Source organism: Pristiophorus japonicus, unplaced genomic scaffold (assembly GCF_044704955.1).
Source record: "Pristiophorus japonicus isolate sPriJap1 unplaced genomic scaffold, sPriJap1.hap1 HAP1_SCAFFOLD_29, whole genome shotgun sequence".
Classification (NCBI taxonomy): domain Eukaryota; kingdom Metazoa; phylum Chordata; class Chondrichthyes; family Pristiophoridae; genus Pristiophorus; species Pristiophorus japonicus.
In genome coordinates this window covers 3,406,007-3,420,166 of record NW_027252668.1, presented here as the reverse complement: position 1 = coordinate 3,420,166, position 14,160 = coordinate 3,406,007, and the positions used below count along the sequence as shown (strand labels likewise).

Genomic DNA, 14,160 nt, shown 5'->3' with positions numbered 1-14,160 from the left:
CCCTCAGTACTGCCCCTCCGACAGTGCAGCAGTCCCTCAGTACTGCCCCTCCGACAGTGCAGCGTTCCCTCAGTACTGCCCCTCCGACAGTGCAGCGTTCCCTCAGTACTGCCCCTCCGACAGTGCAGCAGTCCCTCAGTACTGCCCCTCCGACAGTGCAGCGCTCCCTCAGTACTGCCCCTCCGACAGTGCGGTGCTCCCTCAGTACTGCCCCTCCGACAGTGCAGCGCTCCCTCAGTACTGCCCCTCCGACAGTGCAGCGCTCCCTCAGTACTGCCCCTCCGACAGTGCAGTGCTCCCTCAGTACTGCCCCTCCGACAGTGCAGCGCTCCCTCAGTACTGAGCATCTGACAGTGCAGCGCTCCCTCAGTACTGCACCTCTGAAAGTGCAGCGCTCCCTCAGTACTGCACCTCTGACAGTGCAGCGTTCCCTCAGTACTGCCCCTCCGACAATGCAGCGCTCCCTCAGTACTGCGCCTCTGACAGTGCAGCGTTCCCTCAGTACTGCCCCTCCGACAGTGCAGCGCTCCCTCAGTACTGAGCATCCGACAGTGCAGCGTTCCCTCAGTACTGCCCCTCCGACAATGCAGCGCTCCCTCAGTACTGCGCCTCTGACAGTGCGGCGCTCCCTCAGTACTGCCCCTCCGACAGTGCAGCGCTCCCTCAGTACTGCCCCTCTGACAGTGCAGCGTTCCCTCAGTACTGCCCCTCCGACAGTGCAGCGTTCCCTCAGTACTGCCCCTCTGACAGTGCAGCGTTCCCTCAGTACTGCACTGGAGGACCAGCCTAGATTTATGTGCTCAAAGACCGTGGACTTGGACTTGTATCCACAATCTTCCGACTCAGAGGCCAGATGCTCCCCACTGAGCCGCAGCTGACACTACTGAAATATTCACAAGCTGATCTACACACAGATATTTGCAAGCAGTCACAGATCTATACACCCATGCTCACGCTCACACCGATGGGCGCACTAAACCACACATTCAGTCACAAAACGAGTCAGCACGGGCCTCCGACTGCCCAATCCCGGCTCTCCCGCACGCTGACTAGTCACGTCCCCACCCTCCCCCGCTCCATCACCTTCTCTGCTCTAAGAACAACCCCACCTTCTCCAGCCTCCCCATGTAACTGAGGTCCCCCATCATCGGTACCATTCTGGTCAATCTCCCCTTCACCTTCTCTGCTCTAAGAACAATCCCACCTTCTCCAGTCTCCCCATGTAACTGAGGTCCCCCATCACTGGTACCATTCTGCTCAATCTCCCCTTCACCTTCTCTGCTCTAAGAACAACCCCACCTTCTCCAGTCTCCCCATGTAACTGAGGTCCCCCATCACCGGTACCATTCTGGTCAATCTCCCCTTCACCTTCTCTGCTCTAAGAACAACCCCACCTTCTCCAGTCTCCCCATGTAACTGAGGTCCCCATCACCGGTACCATTCTGCTCAATCTCCCCGTGACATACTTCCCAAGGTCAGTCTAACATCTCTCTTCCCCCATGTCGTTCCTGGCAGCTCCCGACCGGTCCTCAACGTGTCGCTCACCGTCGCCTTCGATCCCGGGAACATTGCGTACGAGGCCTACGAGTGTCGGCGAAGTGTCTCCGCGGACTCGCCGATAACTAACACCACCGTGTGTTTCACCGTGGCCAAGACTGTGGCAGACAAATTGGGTGAGTTGGCGGCGGGGAAACGTGTGCATCAACCAGACCTTACATTTAGAGTCATAGAACGGTCACAGCACAGAGGGAGGCCATTCGGCCCCTCGAGCCTGTGCCTGCTCTCTGTAAGAGCACCTCAGCTCGTCCCACTCCCTCACCCTTTCCCTGTAGGCCTCAGAGTCTTTATTCCTTCAGGTACTTATCCAATTCCCTTTTGAAAGCTACGATGGAGTCTGTCTCCACCACCCTTTCAGGCCGTGCATTCCCGATCCTAAGCACTCGCTGCGTAAAAACGTTTTTCCTCGTGATGCCTTTGGTTTTTCTGCCAATCGCCTTAAATCTGCGCCCTCTGGTTCACGATCTGTCTACCAATGGAAACAGTTTCTCTCTACACCGTCTAGACCCCTCAATGATATTGAACCTCTATTAAATCTCCTCTTAACCTTCTCTGCTCGAAGGAGAACAGTCCAGCTTCTCCAGTCTCTCCCCATGTAACTGAAGTCCCTCATCCCCGGTACCATTCTGGTCAATCTCCTCTGCACCCTCTCCAAAGCCTTCACGTCCTTCCTAAGTGTGGTTCCCAGAATTGGACACGATACTCCACGAGGGAGTGGGATGATTTGAGATGGTTCATCAAAACGATAACTTTCTGTATGTCCATTCCCCCCACCCCCCCCCTTCCTTACCTAAGGAAGGATATACTTGCCACAGAGGGAGTGCAACGAAGGTTCAGCAGACTGATTCCTGGGATGGGGGATTGTCCTATGAGGAGAGATTGAGTAGACTAGGCCTATATTCTCTAGAGTTTAGAAGAATGAGAGATGATCTGATTGAAACACACAACATTTTTACAGGGCTTGACAGGGTAGATGCAGAGAGGATGTTTCCCCCTGGCTGGAGAGTCTCGAACCAGGGCTCACAGTCTCAGAATAGGGGGTCGGCCATTTAGGACTGAGATGAGGAGAAACTTCTTCACTCAGAGGGTGGTGACTCTTTGGAATTCCCTGCCCCAGAGGGCTGTGGAGGCTCAGTCGTTGAGTATATTCAAGACAGAGATCGATAGATTTTTGGAATTAAGGGATATGGGGACAGTGCAGGAAGGTGGAGTTGAGGTAGAAGATCAGCCATGATCTCATTGAATGGCGGAACAGGCTCGAGGGGCCGAATGGCCGGCTCATGCTCCTAATTCTTATGTTCTTGTGTGTTGGCAGGTGTCCTTGGAGCCAACATCACCTACAGTTTGCTGTTGGACGAGGGTCGCCAGAAGGGCAGGGCCACCTTCCAGACATTGTCCTGGACTTTGACCAGGAGCATGCGAGTCTACGGCAGAAGAAGATGTCACCGGCACCAGATCCTCCTAACGGTAAGTCCCTTCCATCTTTCACTCCGTCTTCCAAAGTGCTACAAGGGTAAACCTTTCCAATACACTGCTCAGGCCTTAGATAGACCATCGCATCCAATTCTGGGAAACGCACTCTTTAGGAAGGATGTGAAGGCCTTGGAGAGGGTGCGGAGGAGATTGACCAGAATGGTACCAGGGATGGAGGACCTCAGTTACATGGGGAGACTGGAGAAGCTGGGGTTGTTCTTAGAGCAGAGAAGGTTAAGGGGAGATTGACCAGAATGGTACCAGGGATGAGGGAACTCAGTTACATGGGGAGACTGGAGAAGCTGGGGTTGTTCTTAGAGCAGAGAAGGTTAAGATGAGATTTTATAGAGATGCTCAAAATCACGAGGGGTTTTCAGCGAGTAAATAAGGAGAAACAGTTTGCCGTGACAGGAGGGTCGGTAACCAGAGGACACAGATTTAAGGAGATTGGCAAAAGAAAAAAAGGTTATATGAAGAAACTATTTTTAGTTGTAATGATCAATTATCGGAGGGTCAATACTGAGGGAGCGCCGCACTGTTAGTGGGGCAGTACTGAGAGAGTGCCGCACTGTCAGAGGGGCAGTACTGAGGGAGTGCCACACTGTCAGAGGGGCAGTACTGAGGGAGCGCCGCACTGTCGGAGGGGCAGTACTGAGGGAGTGCTGCACTGTTAGTGGGGCAGTACTGAGGGAGTGCCGCACTGTTAGTGGGGCAGTACTGAGGGAGTGCCGCACTGTCAGAGGGGCAGTACTGAGGGAGTGCTGCACTGTCGGAGGGGTAGTACTGAGGGAGTGTTGCACTGCAACTTCTGTCTGAATTGGGCATTGTTTTACACTCTCTCTCTCTCTCTCTCTCTCACACACAGAGTTGTGTCGAGGATTACTTTCTGCCAATTGAGGTCTCGATAAACTTCACAGTGGCCGGTGAGGTCATCCAAGGAACCAAAGGTCTACGTCCCATTCTCAATGAGTACAGCAAGACCTCCCATTCCGTAAAGGTACAGGGGAGCTGAATTATCATCAGTAGAGATACAGTCAGTAACACAGGGCGCTGGGGGAGGGGGGTTACTGAGTGACAGTGTAAGGGTGCTGGATTATCATCAGTGGAGATACAGTCAGTAACACAGGGCGCTGGGGGAGAGGGTTACTGAGTGACAGTGTGAGGGAGCTGGACTAACATCAGTAGAGATTGTCAGTGACATAGGGCGCTGGGGGAGGGGGGTTACTGAGTGACAGTGTGAGGGTGCTGGTGGAGAGGGGTTACTGGGTGACAGTGTGAGGGAGCTGGGGGTGGGGTTACTGAGTGAGTGTGATGGAGCTGGGGGAGGGGTTACTGAGTGAGTGTGAGGGGGCTGGGAGAGGGGTTACTGAGTGACAGTCTGAGGGGGCTGGGAGAAGGGTTATTGAGTGAGTGTGATGGAGCTGGGGGAGGGGTTACTGGGTGACAGTGTGAGGGGGCTGGGAGAGGGGTTACTGAGTGACCGTGTGAGGGGGCTGGGAGAGGGGTTACTGAGTGACCGTGTGAGGGGGCTGGGAGAGGGGTTACTGAGTGACCGTGTGAGGGGGCTGGGAGAGGGGCATTGCCTGATGCAGCCTTCTCCTGAATTTGCAAACATTCGCCAACCTATGATCATCCAGACAGTGACACAAGGCGAGGGGTCACTGAGTGACACTGTGCTCAGGTCATTGCCGGTCTGTACACAGGAACTGGAGGAGGCCATTCAGCCCCTCGAACCTGTTACACAGGAACTGGAGGAGGCCATTCAGCCCCTCGAGCCTGTTAAACAGGAACTGGAGGAGGCCATTCAGCTCCTCGAGCCTGTTTCCACTGTTCTATGCAATGAGTTCCCAGCCTCTCCACCCCCAGAAGCCGCCGGGAGGAAGGTCAGTGATTGGTTCTGTTATGTATGCAACCCTATGTAATGAGTATCACACTGCCACCAGAGGGCGAACCTGTTGGAGTCCCAAGGGATCCCAGCATCCCTTGAGAGCACTGTATATACGCAGGCCTCCCATGCTGTACCAACACTCTGGAGTTAGAATAAAGGAGCTAAGGTCACACTTACTTATGTCTACAGTACTCAGTTACATTACTATATTATGAACATAACAACTGGCGACGAGATAACGAACCATCACGCAAAAATGCAGAGAACTGTTGATATCCTGGAGAAATTCTCAGAAGGGGATGATTGGGAGGCCTTCGTGGAGTGACTCGACCAATACTTCGTGGCCAACGAGCTGGAAGGGGATGAGAACGCTGCCAAGTGAAGGGTGATCCTCCTCACCGTCTGCGGGGCAACAACCTTTGGCCTCATGAAGAATCTTCTCGCTCCGGTGAAACCAACAACCAAATCGTATGAAGAACTGTGTACGCTAGTCCAGGAGCACCTAAATCCGAAGGAGAGCGTTCTGATGGCAAGGTGTCGATTTTACACATGTCGACGGTCTGAAGGCCAGGAAGTGACGAGCTATGTCGCCGAACTAAGGCGCCTTGCAGGACATTGCGAATTCGATGGATTCCTGGAGCAAATGCTAAGAGACTTCTTTGTGCTTGGCATTGGCCATGAGATTATCCTTCGCAAACTATTGACTGTTGAAACACCGAACCTGAGCAAAGCCATACCGATAGCCCAGGCATTTATATCCACCAGCGACAACATCAAACAAATTTCGCAGCATAAAGAGGCTTTGGCAAGTACTGTACACAAAGTAACGTCGTTTTCAGGCAGGAATGTACATGGCAGAACGTACGCGCCTGCAGCTGCACGACCTCAGATGACCCAGAGTCCGCCATCAAACGTTAATGCGAGGCAGTTAACACCTTGTTGGCGTTGCGGAGTTGGTCATCGAGCCCATCAATGCCGCTTCAAACACTGTGTGCAAAGCCTGTGGAACAATGGGACACCTCCAGCGAATGTGCAGACGAGCTGCAAACCCTGCAAACCACCATGTTGCAGAGGAAGATCGATCCATGGCAGATCAAACTGAACTAGAGACTCGAACCGAGGAGGCAGAAGTGTATGGGGTGCACACCTTCACCACGAAATGTCTACCAATCATGTTAAAAGTCGAACTGGACGGAATTCCAGTATCCATGGAACTGGACACGGGTGCGGGTCAGTCTGTCACGAGCAAAAAGGCCTTCGACAGGCTGTGGTGCAACAAGGCACACAGGCCCAAGCTTAGCCCCATTCATACCAAGCTGAGAACTTACACCGAAGAGCTGATCCCTGTAATTGGCAGTGCAGCAGTAAAAGTCTCCTATGATGGAGCGGTGCATGAACTACCACTATGGATTGTACCAGGAGATGGCCCCACACTGTTCGGCAGAAGCTGGCTGGGGAAAATCCGCTGGAACTGGGACAACATCCGAGTGCTCTCGTCCGTCGACGACGCCTTATGTGCCCAGGTTCTGAGCAAGTTTCCGTCGTTGTTTGAGCCAGGCATCGGAAGTTTTTCGGGGGCGAAGGTGCAGATCCACTTGGTTCTCGGTACACAACCCATCCACCACAAGGCACGGGCGGTGCCATACATGATGCTCGAGAAAGTGGAGATCGAACTAGATTGGCTGCAGCGAGAAGGCATCATCGCACCGGTGGAGTTCAACGAGTGGGCCAGTCTGATTGTTCCGGTCCTCAAGGGCGATGGCACGGTCAGAATTTGTGGGGGCAATAAAATAACGATTAACCGTGTTTTGCTGCAGGATCAGTACCCGCTACCCAAGGCAGACGACCTATTTGCGACGCTGGCAGGAGGAAAGACGTTCACCAAGTTGGACCTGACCTCGGCCCACATGACGCAGGAGCTGGCAGAATCTTCGAAAGGCCTCATCTGCATCAACACACACAAAATTCATCGACAATAGATGCCCGTTTGGGATTCGATCGGCCATGGCTATTTTTCAATGGAACATGAAGAGCCTGCTAAAGTCAGTTCCGCGCACCTTGATTTTCCAGGACGACATATTGATCACAGGTCAGGACACCATCGAACACTTGAAGAACCTGGAAGAGGTTCTAAGTCGGCTAGATCGCATGGGACTCAGGTTGAAACGTTCGAAGTGTGTTTTCCTGGTGAAAGAGGTCGAGTTCTCAAGGAGAAGAATCGCGGCAGACGGCATCAGACCCACCGACGCCAAGACGGAGGCCATCAAGAATGAGCCGAGACCACAGAACGTGATGGAGCTGCGGTCGTTCCTGCGACTCCTCAATTATTTTGGTAATTTCTTAACCAGGTTAAGCACCTTGCTAGAAACCCGACATGTGTTGCTACGCAAGGGAGATGACTGGGTATGGGGGAAATCACAAGAGGCAGCTTTTGAGAAAGCCAGAAATCTGTTACGTTCCAACAAACTGCTTGTTCTGTATAACCCATGTAAACATTCAGTGGTAGCTTGCAATGCGTCTTCGTACGGGGTTGGGTGTGTGTTACAACAAGCAAACGAATCGGGAACATTGCAACTGGTCACTTAAGCGTCCAGGAGTTTGTCCAAGGTCAAAGGGGCCTACAGCATGATTGAAAAAGAAGCTCTGGCATGCATTTACGGGGTAAAAAAATGCACCAATACCTGTTTGGTCTCAAGTTTGAGTTAGATCGCTATTCTCAGAGAACAAAGGGATTAATGCCAATGCCTCTGCTCGCATCCAAAGATGGGCGCTCACGCTGTCTGCATATAACTGTGTAATACGCCACAGACCAGGCACAGAGAACTGCGCTGATGCTCTCAGTCGGCTACCATTGCCCACCTCCAGGGTAGAAATGGCACAGCCTGCAGACTTGCTCTTGGTGATGGATGCATTTGAAAACGAAAAGTCACCCGTTACGGCCCGCCAGATCAGGACCTGGGCCAGCCAGGATCCTTTACTGTCCCTTGTAAAAAACTGTCCTCCATGGGAGCTGGTCCAGTGTCCCAGCGGAGATGTATGAAGAGATCAAGCCGTTCCAGCGGCGCAAAGACGAAATGTCCATACAAGCGGACTGTCTTTTGTGGGGCAATTGTGTGGTTTTGCCCAAGAAAGGGAGGAAAACGTTCATACGCGACCTACACAGTAGGCATAGTAATGATGAAAGCTATAGCCAGCTCCCATGTGTGGTGGCCCAGCATCGACTCAGATTTGTGTGCGCCAATGCAACACTTGCTCTCAATTGAGCAATGCACCCAGGAAGGCATCGCTACGTTTGTGGTTATAGCCCTCCAAACCGTGGTCTAGGATCCACGTTGACTTTGCTGGCCCGTTTCTCGGCAAAATGTTTTTGGTTGTTGTGGATACTTATTCAAAAAGGATTGAGTGTGTAATAATGTCTGTAAGCAGGTCCTCTGCCACCATCGAAAGCCTATGAGCCATGTTCGCCAAGCACGGCCTGCCTGATGTCCTTGTCAGTGACAATGGGCCGTGCTTCACCAGTGCTGAATTCAAGGAATTCATGACCCGCAATGGGATCAAGCACGTCACATCTGTCCCGTGTTCAAGCCCGCATCCAACGGCCAGGCAGAACGGGCAGTCCAAACCATCAAGCAAAGCTGGAAACACATATCGGAAGGCTCCCTGCAGACCCGCCTATCCCGAGTCCTGCTCAGCTACCGCACCAGACCAACCCCACTCGCTCACCGGGGTTCCCCCAGCCAAGTTGCTCATGAAAAGGGCGCTCAAAACAAGGCTCTCTCTTGTCCACCCTGATCACGTCGAGGACAGGCGGCATCAACAAAGCATGTGCCATGATGGCGCAGACTTGTCACGCGATATTGAAGTCAATGAGCCTGTATTTGTACTCAACTCTGGACATGGTCCCAAATGGCTTGCTGGCACTGTCATAGCCAAAGAAGGGACTAGGGTGTTTCAGGTCAAACTTGCAAATGGACTAAACCAAACTGTGATTCACAGACAGCCATGAGCAACCCGAAGAGGACACCACCAACTTCGACCCTCCGACACACATACAAGTGGCAACCGACATCACGGTTGACCACGGAGCTGAACTCACATCCCCAGCAGCCCAGCAAGGCCAGCTGCCCAGCGAAGAACCAACCAACTCACCTACGCCTGCATTTGTACCGAGACGATCGACTCGGGAGCAAAAGGCCCCAGATCGTCTCACCCCGTAAATAAGTGTACTGTTGACTTTGGGAGGGAGTGATGTTATGTATGCAACCCTATGTAACTAGTATCATACCGCCACCAGAGGGCGTACCTGTTGGAGTCCCAAGGGATCCCAGCATCCCTTGGGAGCACTGTATATAAGCAGGCCTCCCATGCTGTACCAACACTCTGGAGTTAGAATAAAGGAGCTAAGGTCACACTTACTTATGTCTACAGTACTCAGTTACATTACTATATTATGAACATAACCGGTTCCATGGCTGTGGTTGACGGGAACTTGCTTGTGTTGTTCCAGCTCCCGTTTGAGAAGGATTGCGGAGCGGACGGTGGGTGTGTGGACCATCTGAGGCTCTTCTTCAACTTCTCAGGGTAAGAGTTTGTCGACTTTCTCCTCGCCCGTGTGTTCTGGACATGAGAGATCAACGGTCTAGCTAGACCCCGCGGTCATTGGCGAGCTTGAAATAAATTATGTTTGGTGCACAGACCGGAAAGAAAGTCATAGCTGCGCAGGCTGAGGACCTCACTTCCTGTCTGCAGGTCTCACTTCCTATTGACCTTTGCTCCTGGACTGGGACTTCCTGTACCCCAGAGGTCACTTATTTGCATATTTAAAGGGGCCTCACTGACAGGCGCTGCCTCGTCACATGAGCGCTGTCGCGTTGGGGGTGGGAATTATAGCGGCGTTTGCTGTCTCCCCAGGGGTGACACGGTGGAGATCGGCCGAACGGCGGTGCTGATTGTGGGCGCGATGCTTGAGAATGCCAAAGACGATTCCTACAAGACACAGCTCGACTTCCGCCATCCCGCCCGCCTGGCCTTCAGGAAAATCTCCTCAGTGCAGGTACGGAGATCATCGGACCCGACTCGCCGACAGTGCGGCGCTCCCTCAGTACTGCCCCTCCGACAGTGCGACACTCCCTCAGTACTGCCCCTCCGACAGTGCGACACTCCTTCAGTACTGCCCCTCCGACAGTGCGGCACTCCCTCAGTACTGCCCCTCCGACAGTGCGGCGCTCCCTCAGTACTGCCCCTCCCACAGTGCGGCACTCCCTCAGTACTGCCCCTCCCACAGTGCGGCGCTTCCTCAGTACTGCCCCTCCCACAGTGCGGCGCTTCCTCAGTACTGCCCCTCCGACAGTACGGCACTCCCTCAGTACTGCCCCTCCGACAGTGCGACGCTCCCTCAGTACTGCCCCTCCGACAGTGCGACACTCCCTCAGTACTGCCCCTCCCACAGTGCGGCGCTCCCTCAGTACTGCCCCTCCGACAGTGCGGCACTCCCTCAGTACTGCCCCTCCCACAGTGCGGCACTCCCTCAGTACTGCTCCTCCGACAGTGCGGCACTCCCTCAGTCCTGCCCCTCCGACAGTGCGGCACTCCCTCAGTACTGCCCCTCCGACAGTGCGGCACTCCCTCAGCACTGCCCCTCCCACAGTGCGGCACTCCCTCAGCACTGCCCCTCCCACAGTGCGGCACTCCCTCAGTACTGCCCCTCCGACAGTGCGGCACTCCCTCAGTACTGCCCCTCCGACAGTGCGGCGCTCCCTCAGTACTGCCCCTCCCACAGTGCGGCACTCCCTCAGTACTGCCCCACCGACAGTGCGGCACTCCCTCAGTACTGCCCCTCCGACAGTGCGGCACTCCCTCAGTACTGCCCCTCCGACAGTGCGGCACTCCCTCAGTACTGCTCCTCCGACAGTGCGGCACTCCCTCAGTACTGCCCCTCCGAAAGTGCGACACTCCCTCAGTACTGCCCCACCGACAGTGCGGCGCTTCCTCAGTACTGCCCCTCCGACAGTGCGGCGCTTCCTCAGTACTGCCCCTCCGACAGTGCGGCACTCCCTCAGTACTGCCCCACCGACAGTGCGGCGCTTCCTCAGTACTGCCCCTCCGACAGTGCGGCGCTCCCTCAGTACTGCCCCTCCCACAGTGCGGCACTCCCTCAGTACTGCCCCTCCCACAGTGCGGCACTCCCTCAGTACTGCCCCTCCGGCAGTGCGGGGATCCCTCAGTACTGCCCCTCCGACAGTGTGACGCTCCTTCAGTACTGCCCCTCCGACAGTGCGATGGTCCCTCAGTACTGCCCCTCCGACAGTGCGATGGTCCCTCAGTACTGCCCCTCCGACAGTGCGACGCTCCCTCAGTACTGCCCCTCCGACAGTGCGACACTCCCTCAGTACTGCCCCACCGACAGTGCGGCACTCCCTCAGTACTGCCTCTCCGACAGTGCGGCACTCCCTCAGTACTGCCCCTCCCACAGTGCGGCACTCCCTCAGTACTGCCCCTCCCACAGTGCGGCACTCCCTCAGTACTGCCCCTCCGACAGTGCGGCGCTCCCTCAGTACCGCCCCTCCCACAGTGCGGCACTCCCTCAGTACTGCCCCTCCCACAGTGCGGCGCTCCCTCAGTACTGCCCCTCCGACAGTGCAGCACTCCCTCAGTACTGCCCCTCCGGCAGTGCGCCGCTCCCTCAGTACTGCCCCTCCGGCAGTGCGACGCTCCCTCAGTACTGCCCCTCCGACAGTGCGACGCTCCCTCAGTACTGCCCCTCCGACATTGCGACGCTCTCTCAGTACTGCCCCTCCGACAGTGTGACAATCCCTCAGTACTGCCCCTCCGGCAGTGCGGGGATCCCTCAGTACTGCCCCTCCGACAGTGTGACGCTCCTTCAGTACTGCCCCTCCGACAGTGCGATGGTCCCTCAGTACTGCCCCTCCGACAGTGCGGGGCTCCCTCAGTACTGACCCGCCGATAGTGTGACGCTCCCTCAGTACTGCCCCTCCGACAGTGCGACACTCCCTCAGTACTTGCAGCTGGGGAGTGTCAGCGTGGATTATTTCACCCACCTCACAACATTCTGACTCAGTGGTGAGTGAGTAGGACAGAAGGACTTGAGTTTGCAGTGTTTGATAGGACACTGTAGAGGGAGCTTTACTCTGTATCTAACCTGTGCTGTACCTGCCCTGGGAGTGTTTGATGGGACAGTGTAGCGGGAGCTTTTCTCTGTATCTAAACCCGTGCTGTACCTGTCCTGGGAGTGTTTGATGGGATAGTGTAGAGGGAGCTTTACTCTGTATCTAAACCCGTGCTGTACCTGCCCTGGGAGTGTTTGATGGGACAGTGTAGCGGGAGCTTTACTCTGTATCTAAACCCGTGCTGTACCTGTCCTGGGAGTGTTTGATGGGATAGTGTCGAGGGAGCTTTACTCTGTATCTAACCCGTGCTGTACCTGTCCTGGGAGTGTTTGATGGGATAGTGTAGAGGGACTTTACTCTGTATCTAACCCATGCTGTTGTGTTTTAGCCGAGTAGTGTCCACATTGAGTGTGGTGATCTGCAGAATCTGAGAGGGATCGAGACAGGAACTTTAACCTGCAGAGTGAATCATCCCATCTTCCAGAAAGGCTCTCGAGTAAGTGATCATTTCGATGTGGTGTCCAAATTTCCCCAGCCACGGGGAGAGCTGTCTGTCAGCCTAAGGGAGGGGGACGTGGGGAAACTGTATCACTGCTGTAATAGGGAGAGCTCAGCCTGAGGGAGGGGGACGTGGGTGTGATATATTCACAGAGCACAGCACACACAGCTCCTAACATGGCAGGCAGCTCTGTCGGAAGCCTCCGGAACAGCCTGGACTTGTTTATTATTAATTGCAGTTTGCAGTACACAATACGTCCACATCCACAATGTGGAGCTACAAACATTACAAGTTTACAGACATTGCACTTCTCCCTCCCTAATGAAGAAGTTATTATAACAAACATCATGCATAACTTTCATTTTTATACATAACACAGGCTATAGGGCCCAAGTTTCCACAAAAACCTAAAACGGCGCCTAAAAAAATCCTCGGTATTCTCCACCTACTTACAGGTCCTCTGGCCCTCGGCGCAGCCAGCACGAGCTATGGGGGGGGCGGAGCCAGGTCCCGGCGCTGAAAACAGTGCCGGGACCTCTGCACATGCGCGCCACAGTCGGCACACAAGTGCAGTAGCTCCAGGCGCCGAACTGTGTGGGAGGGGCCCGAAGTACGCAGCTCCTAGCCCTGGCTGAATGACCTCACTGGGGCTGCATGGATAACGCTCCTCCCACGGCCAGCTCCTGCTTCCCCCCCCCGACAAGACCCGACACCCGCACCCCACCCCCCCCTCGCCGACCAGACACGACCTGACACCCGCTCCCCCACCCCCCACCCTCCCCCCCGCCGACCAGACACGACCTGACACCCGCTCCCCCACCCCCCACCACCCCCCCCCCCGCCGACCAGACACGACCTGACACCCGCGCCCCCCCCTCCCCGCCGACCAGACACGACCTGACACCCGCGCCCCCTCCCCGCCGACCAGACACGACCTGACACCCGCGCCCCCCCCCGCCCGCTCTCTCTCTCCCTCCCCTCTCCCTCCCTCCCCCCCCACTCTCTCTCCCTCCCTCCCCTCTCTCTCCCTCCCTCCCCCCCACTCTCTCTCCCTCGCTCCCCCCTCTCTCTCCCTCCCTCCCCCCCTCTCTCTCCTCTCCCTCCCTCCCCCCCCTCTCTCTCCCTCCCTCCCCCCCCTCTCTCTCCCTCCCTCCCCCCCTCTCTCTCCCTCCCTCCCCCCTCTCTCTCCCTCCCTCCCCCCCCTCTCTCTCTCTCTCTCTCTCTCTCTCTCTCTCTCTCTCTCTCTCTCCCCTCCCTCCCCTTTCTCTCTCCCCCTCCCTCCCTCCCCTCTCTCTCCCTCCCTCCCTCCCCCCTCTCCCTCCCTCCCTCCCCCCTCTCCCTCCCTCCCTCCCCCCTCTCCCTCCCTCCTTCCCCCCCTCTCCCTCCCCCCCTCTCTCCCTCCCCCCCTCTCCCTCCCTCCCTCCCCCCCTCTCGCTCCCCCTCCCTCCCTCCCCCCTCTCGCTCCCTCCCTCCCTCCCTCCTCCCTCCCTCCCTCCCTCCCTCCCCCCCTCTCTCTCCCCCCTCTCTCTCCCCCCCTCTCTCTCCCCCCCTCTCTCTCTCCACCTCCCTCCTCCCTCCCCCCCCCCTCCTCCCTCCCTCCCCCCCCTCTCCCTCCC

The 14,160-nt window shown here is 55.9% G+C and overlaps 1 protein-coding gene across 9 annotated transcripts in view; it reads left to right on the top strand.

Annotated features, from left to right (window-relative positions):
* Positions 1–14,160, top strand: part of LOC139248202 (integrin alpha-X-like) — a 110,465-nt gene that overhangs the window by 74,412 nt on the left and 21,893 nt on the right. For 8 of the 9 annotated variants that reach the window (XM_070871942.1, XM_070871946.1, XM_070871944.1 and 5 more), the window contains 6 exons: positions 1,516–1,673; positions 2,873–3,024; positions 3,896–4,027; positions 9,426–9,499; positions 9,830–9,971; positions 12,434–12,541. In XM_070871942.1, the coding sequence (XP_070728043.1) occupies positions 1,516–1,673; positions 2,873–3,024; positions 3,896–4,027; positions 9,426–9,499; positions 9,830–9,971; positions 12,434–12,541 (766 nt within the window). The remainder of the gene's footprint in view (positions 1–1,515; positions 1,674–2,872; positions 3,025–3,895; positions 4,028–9,425; positions 9,500–9,829; positions 9,972–12,433; positions 12,542–14,160) is intronic. The other variant, XM_070871945.1, reaches the window with a different exon arrangement.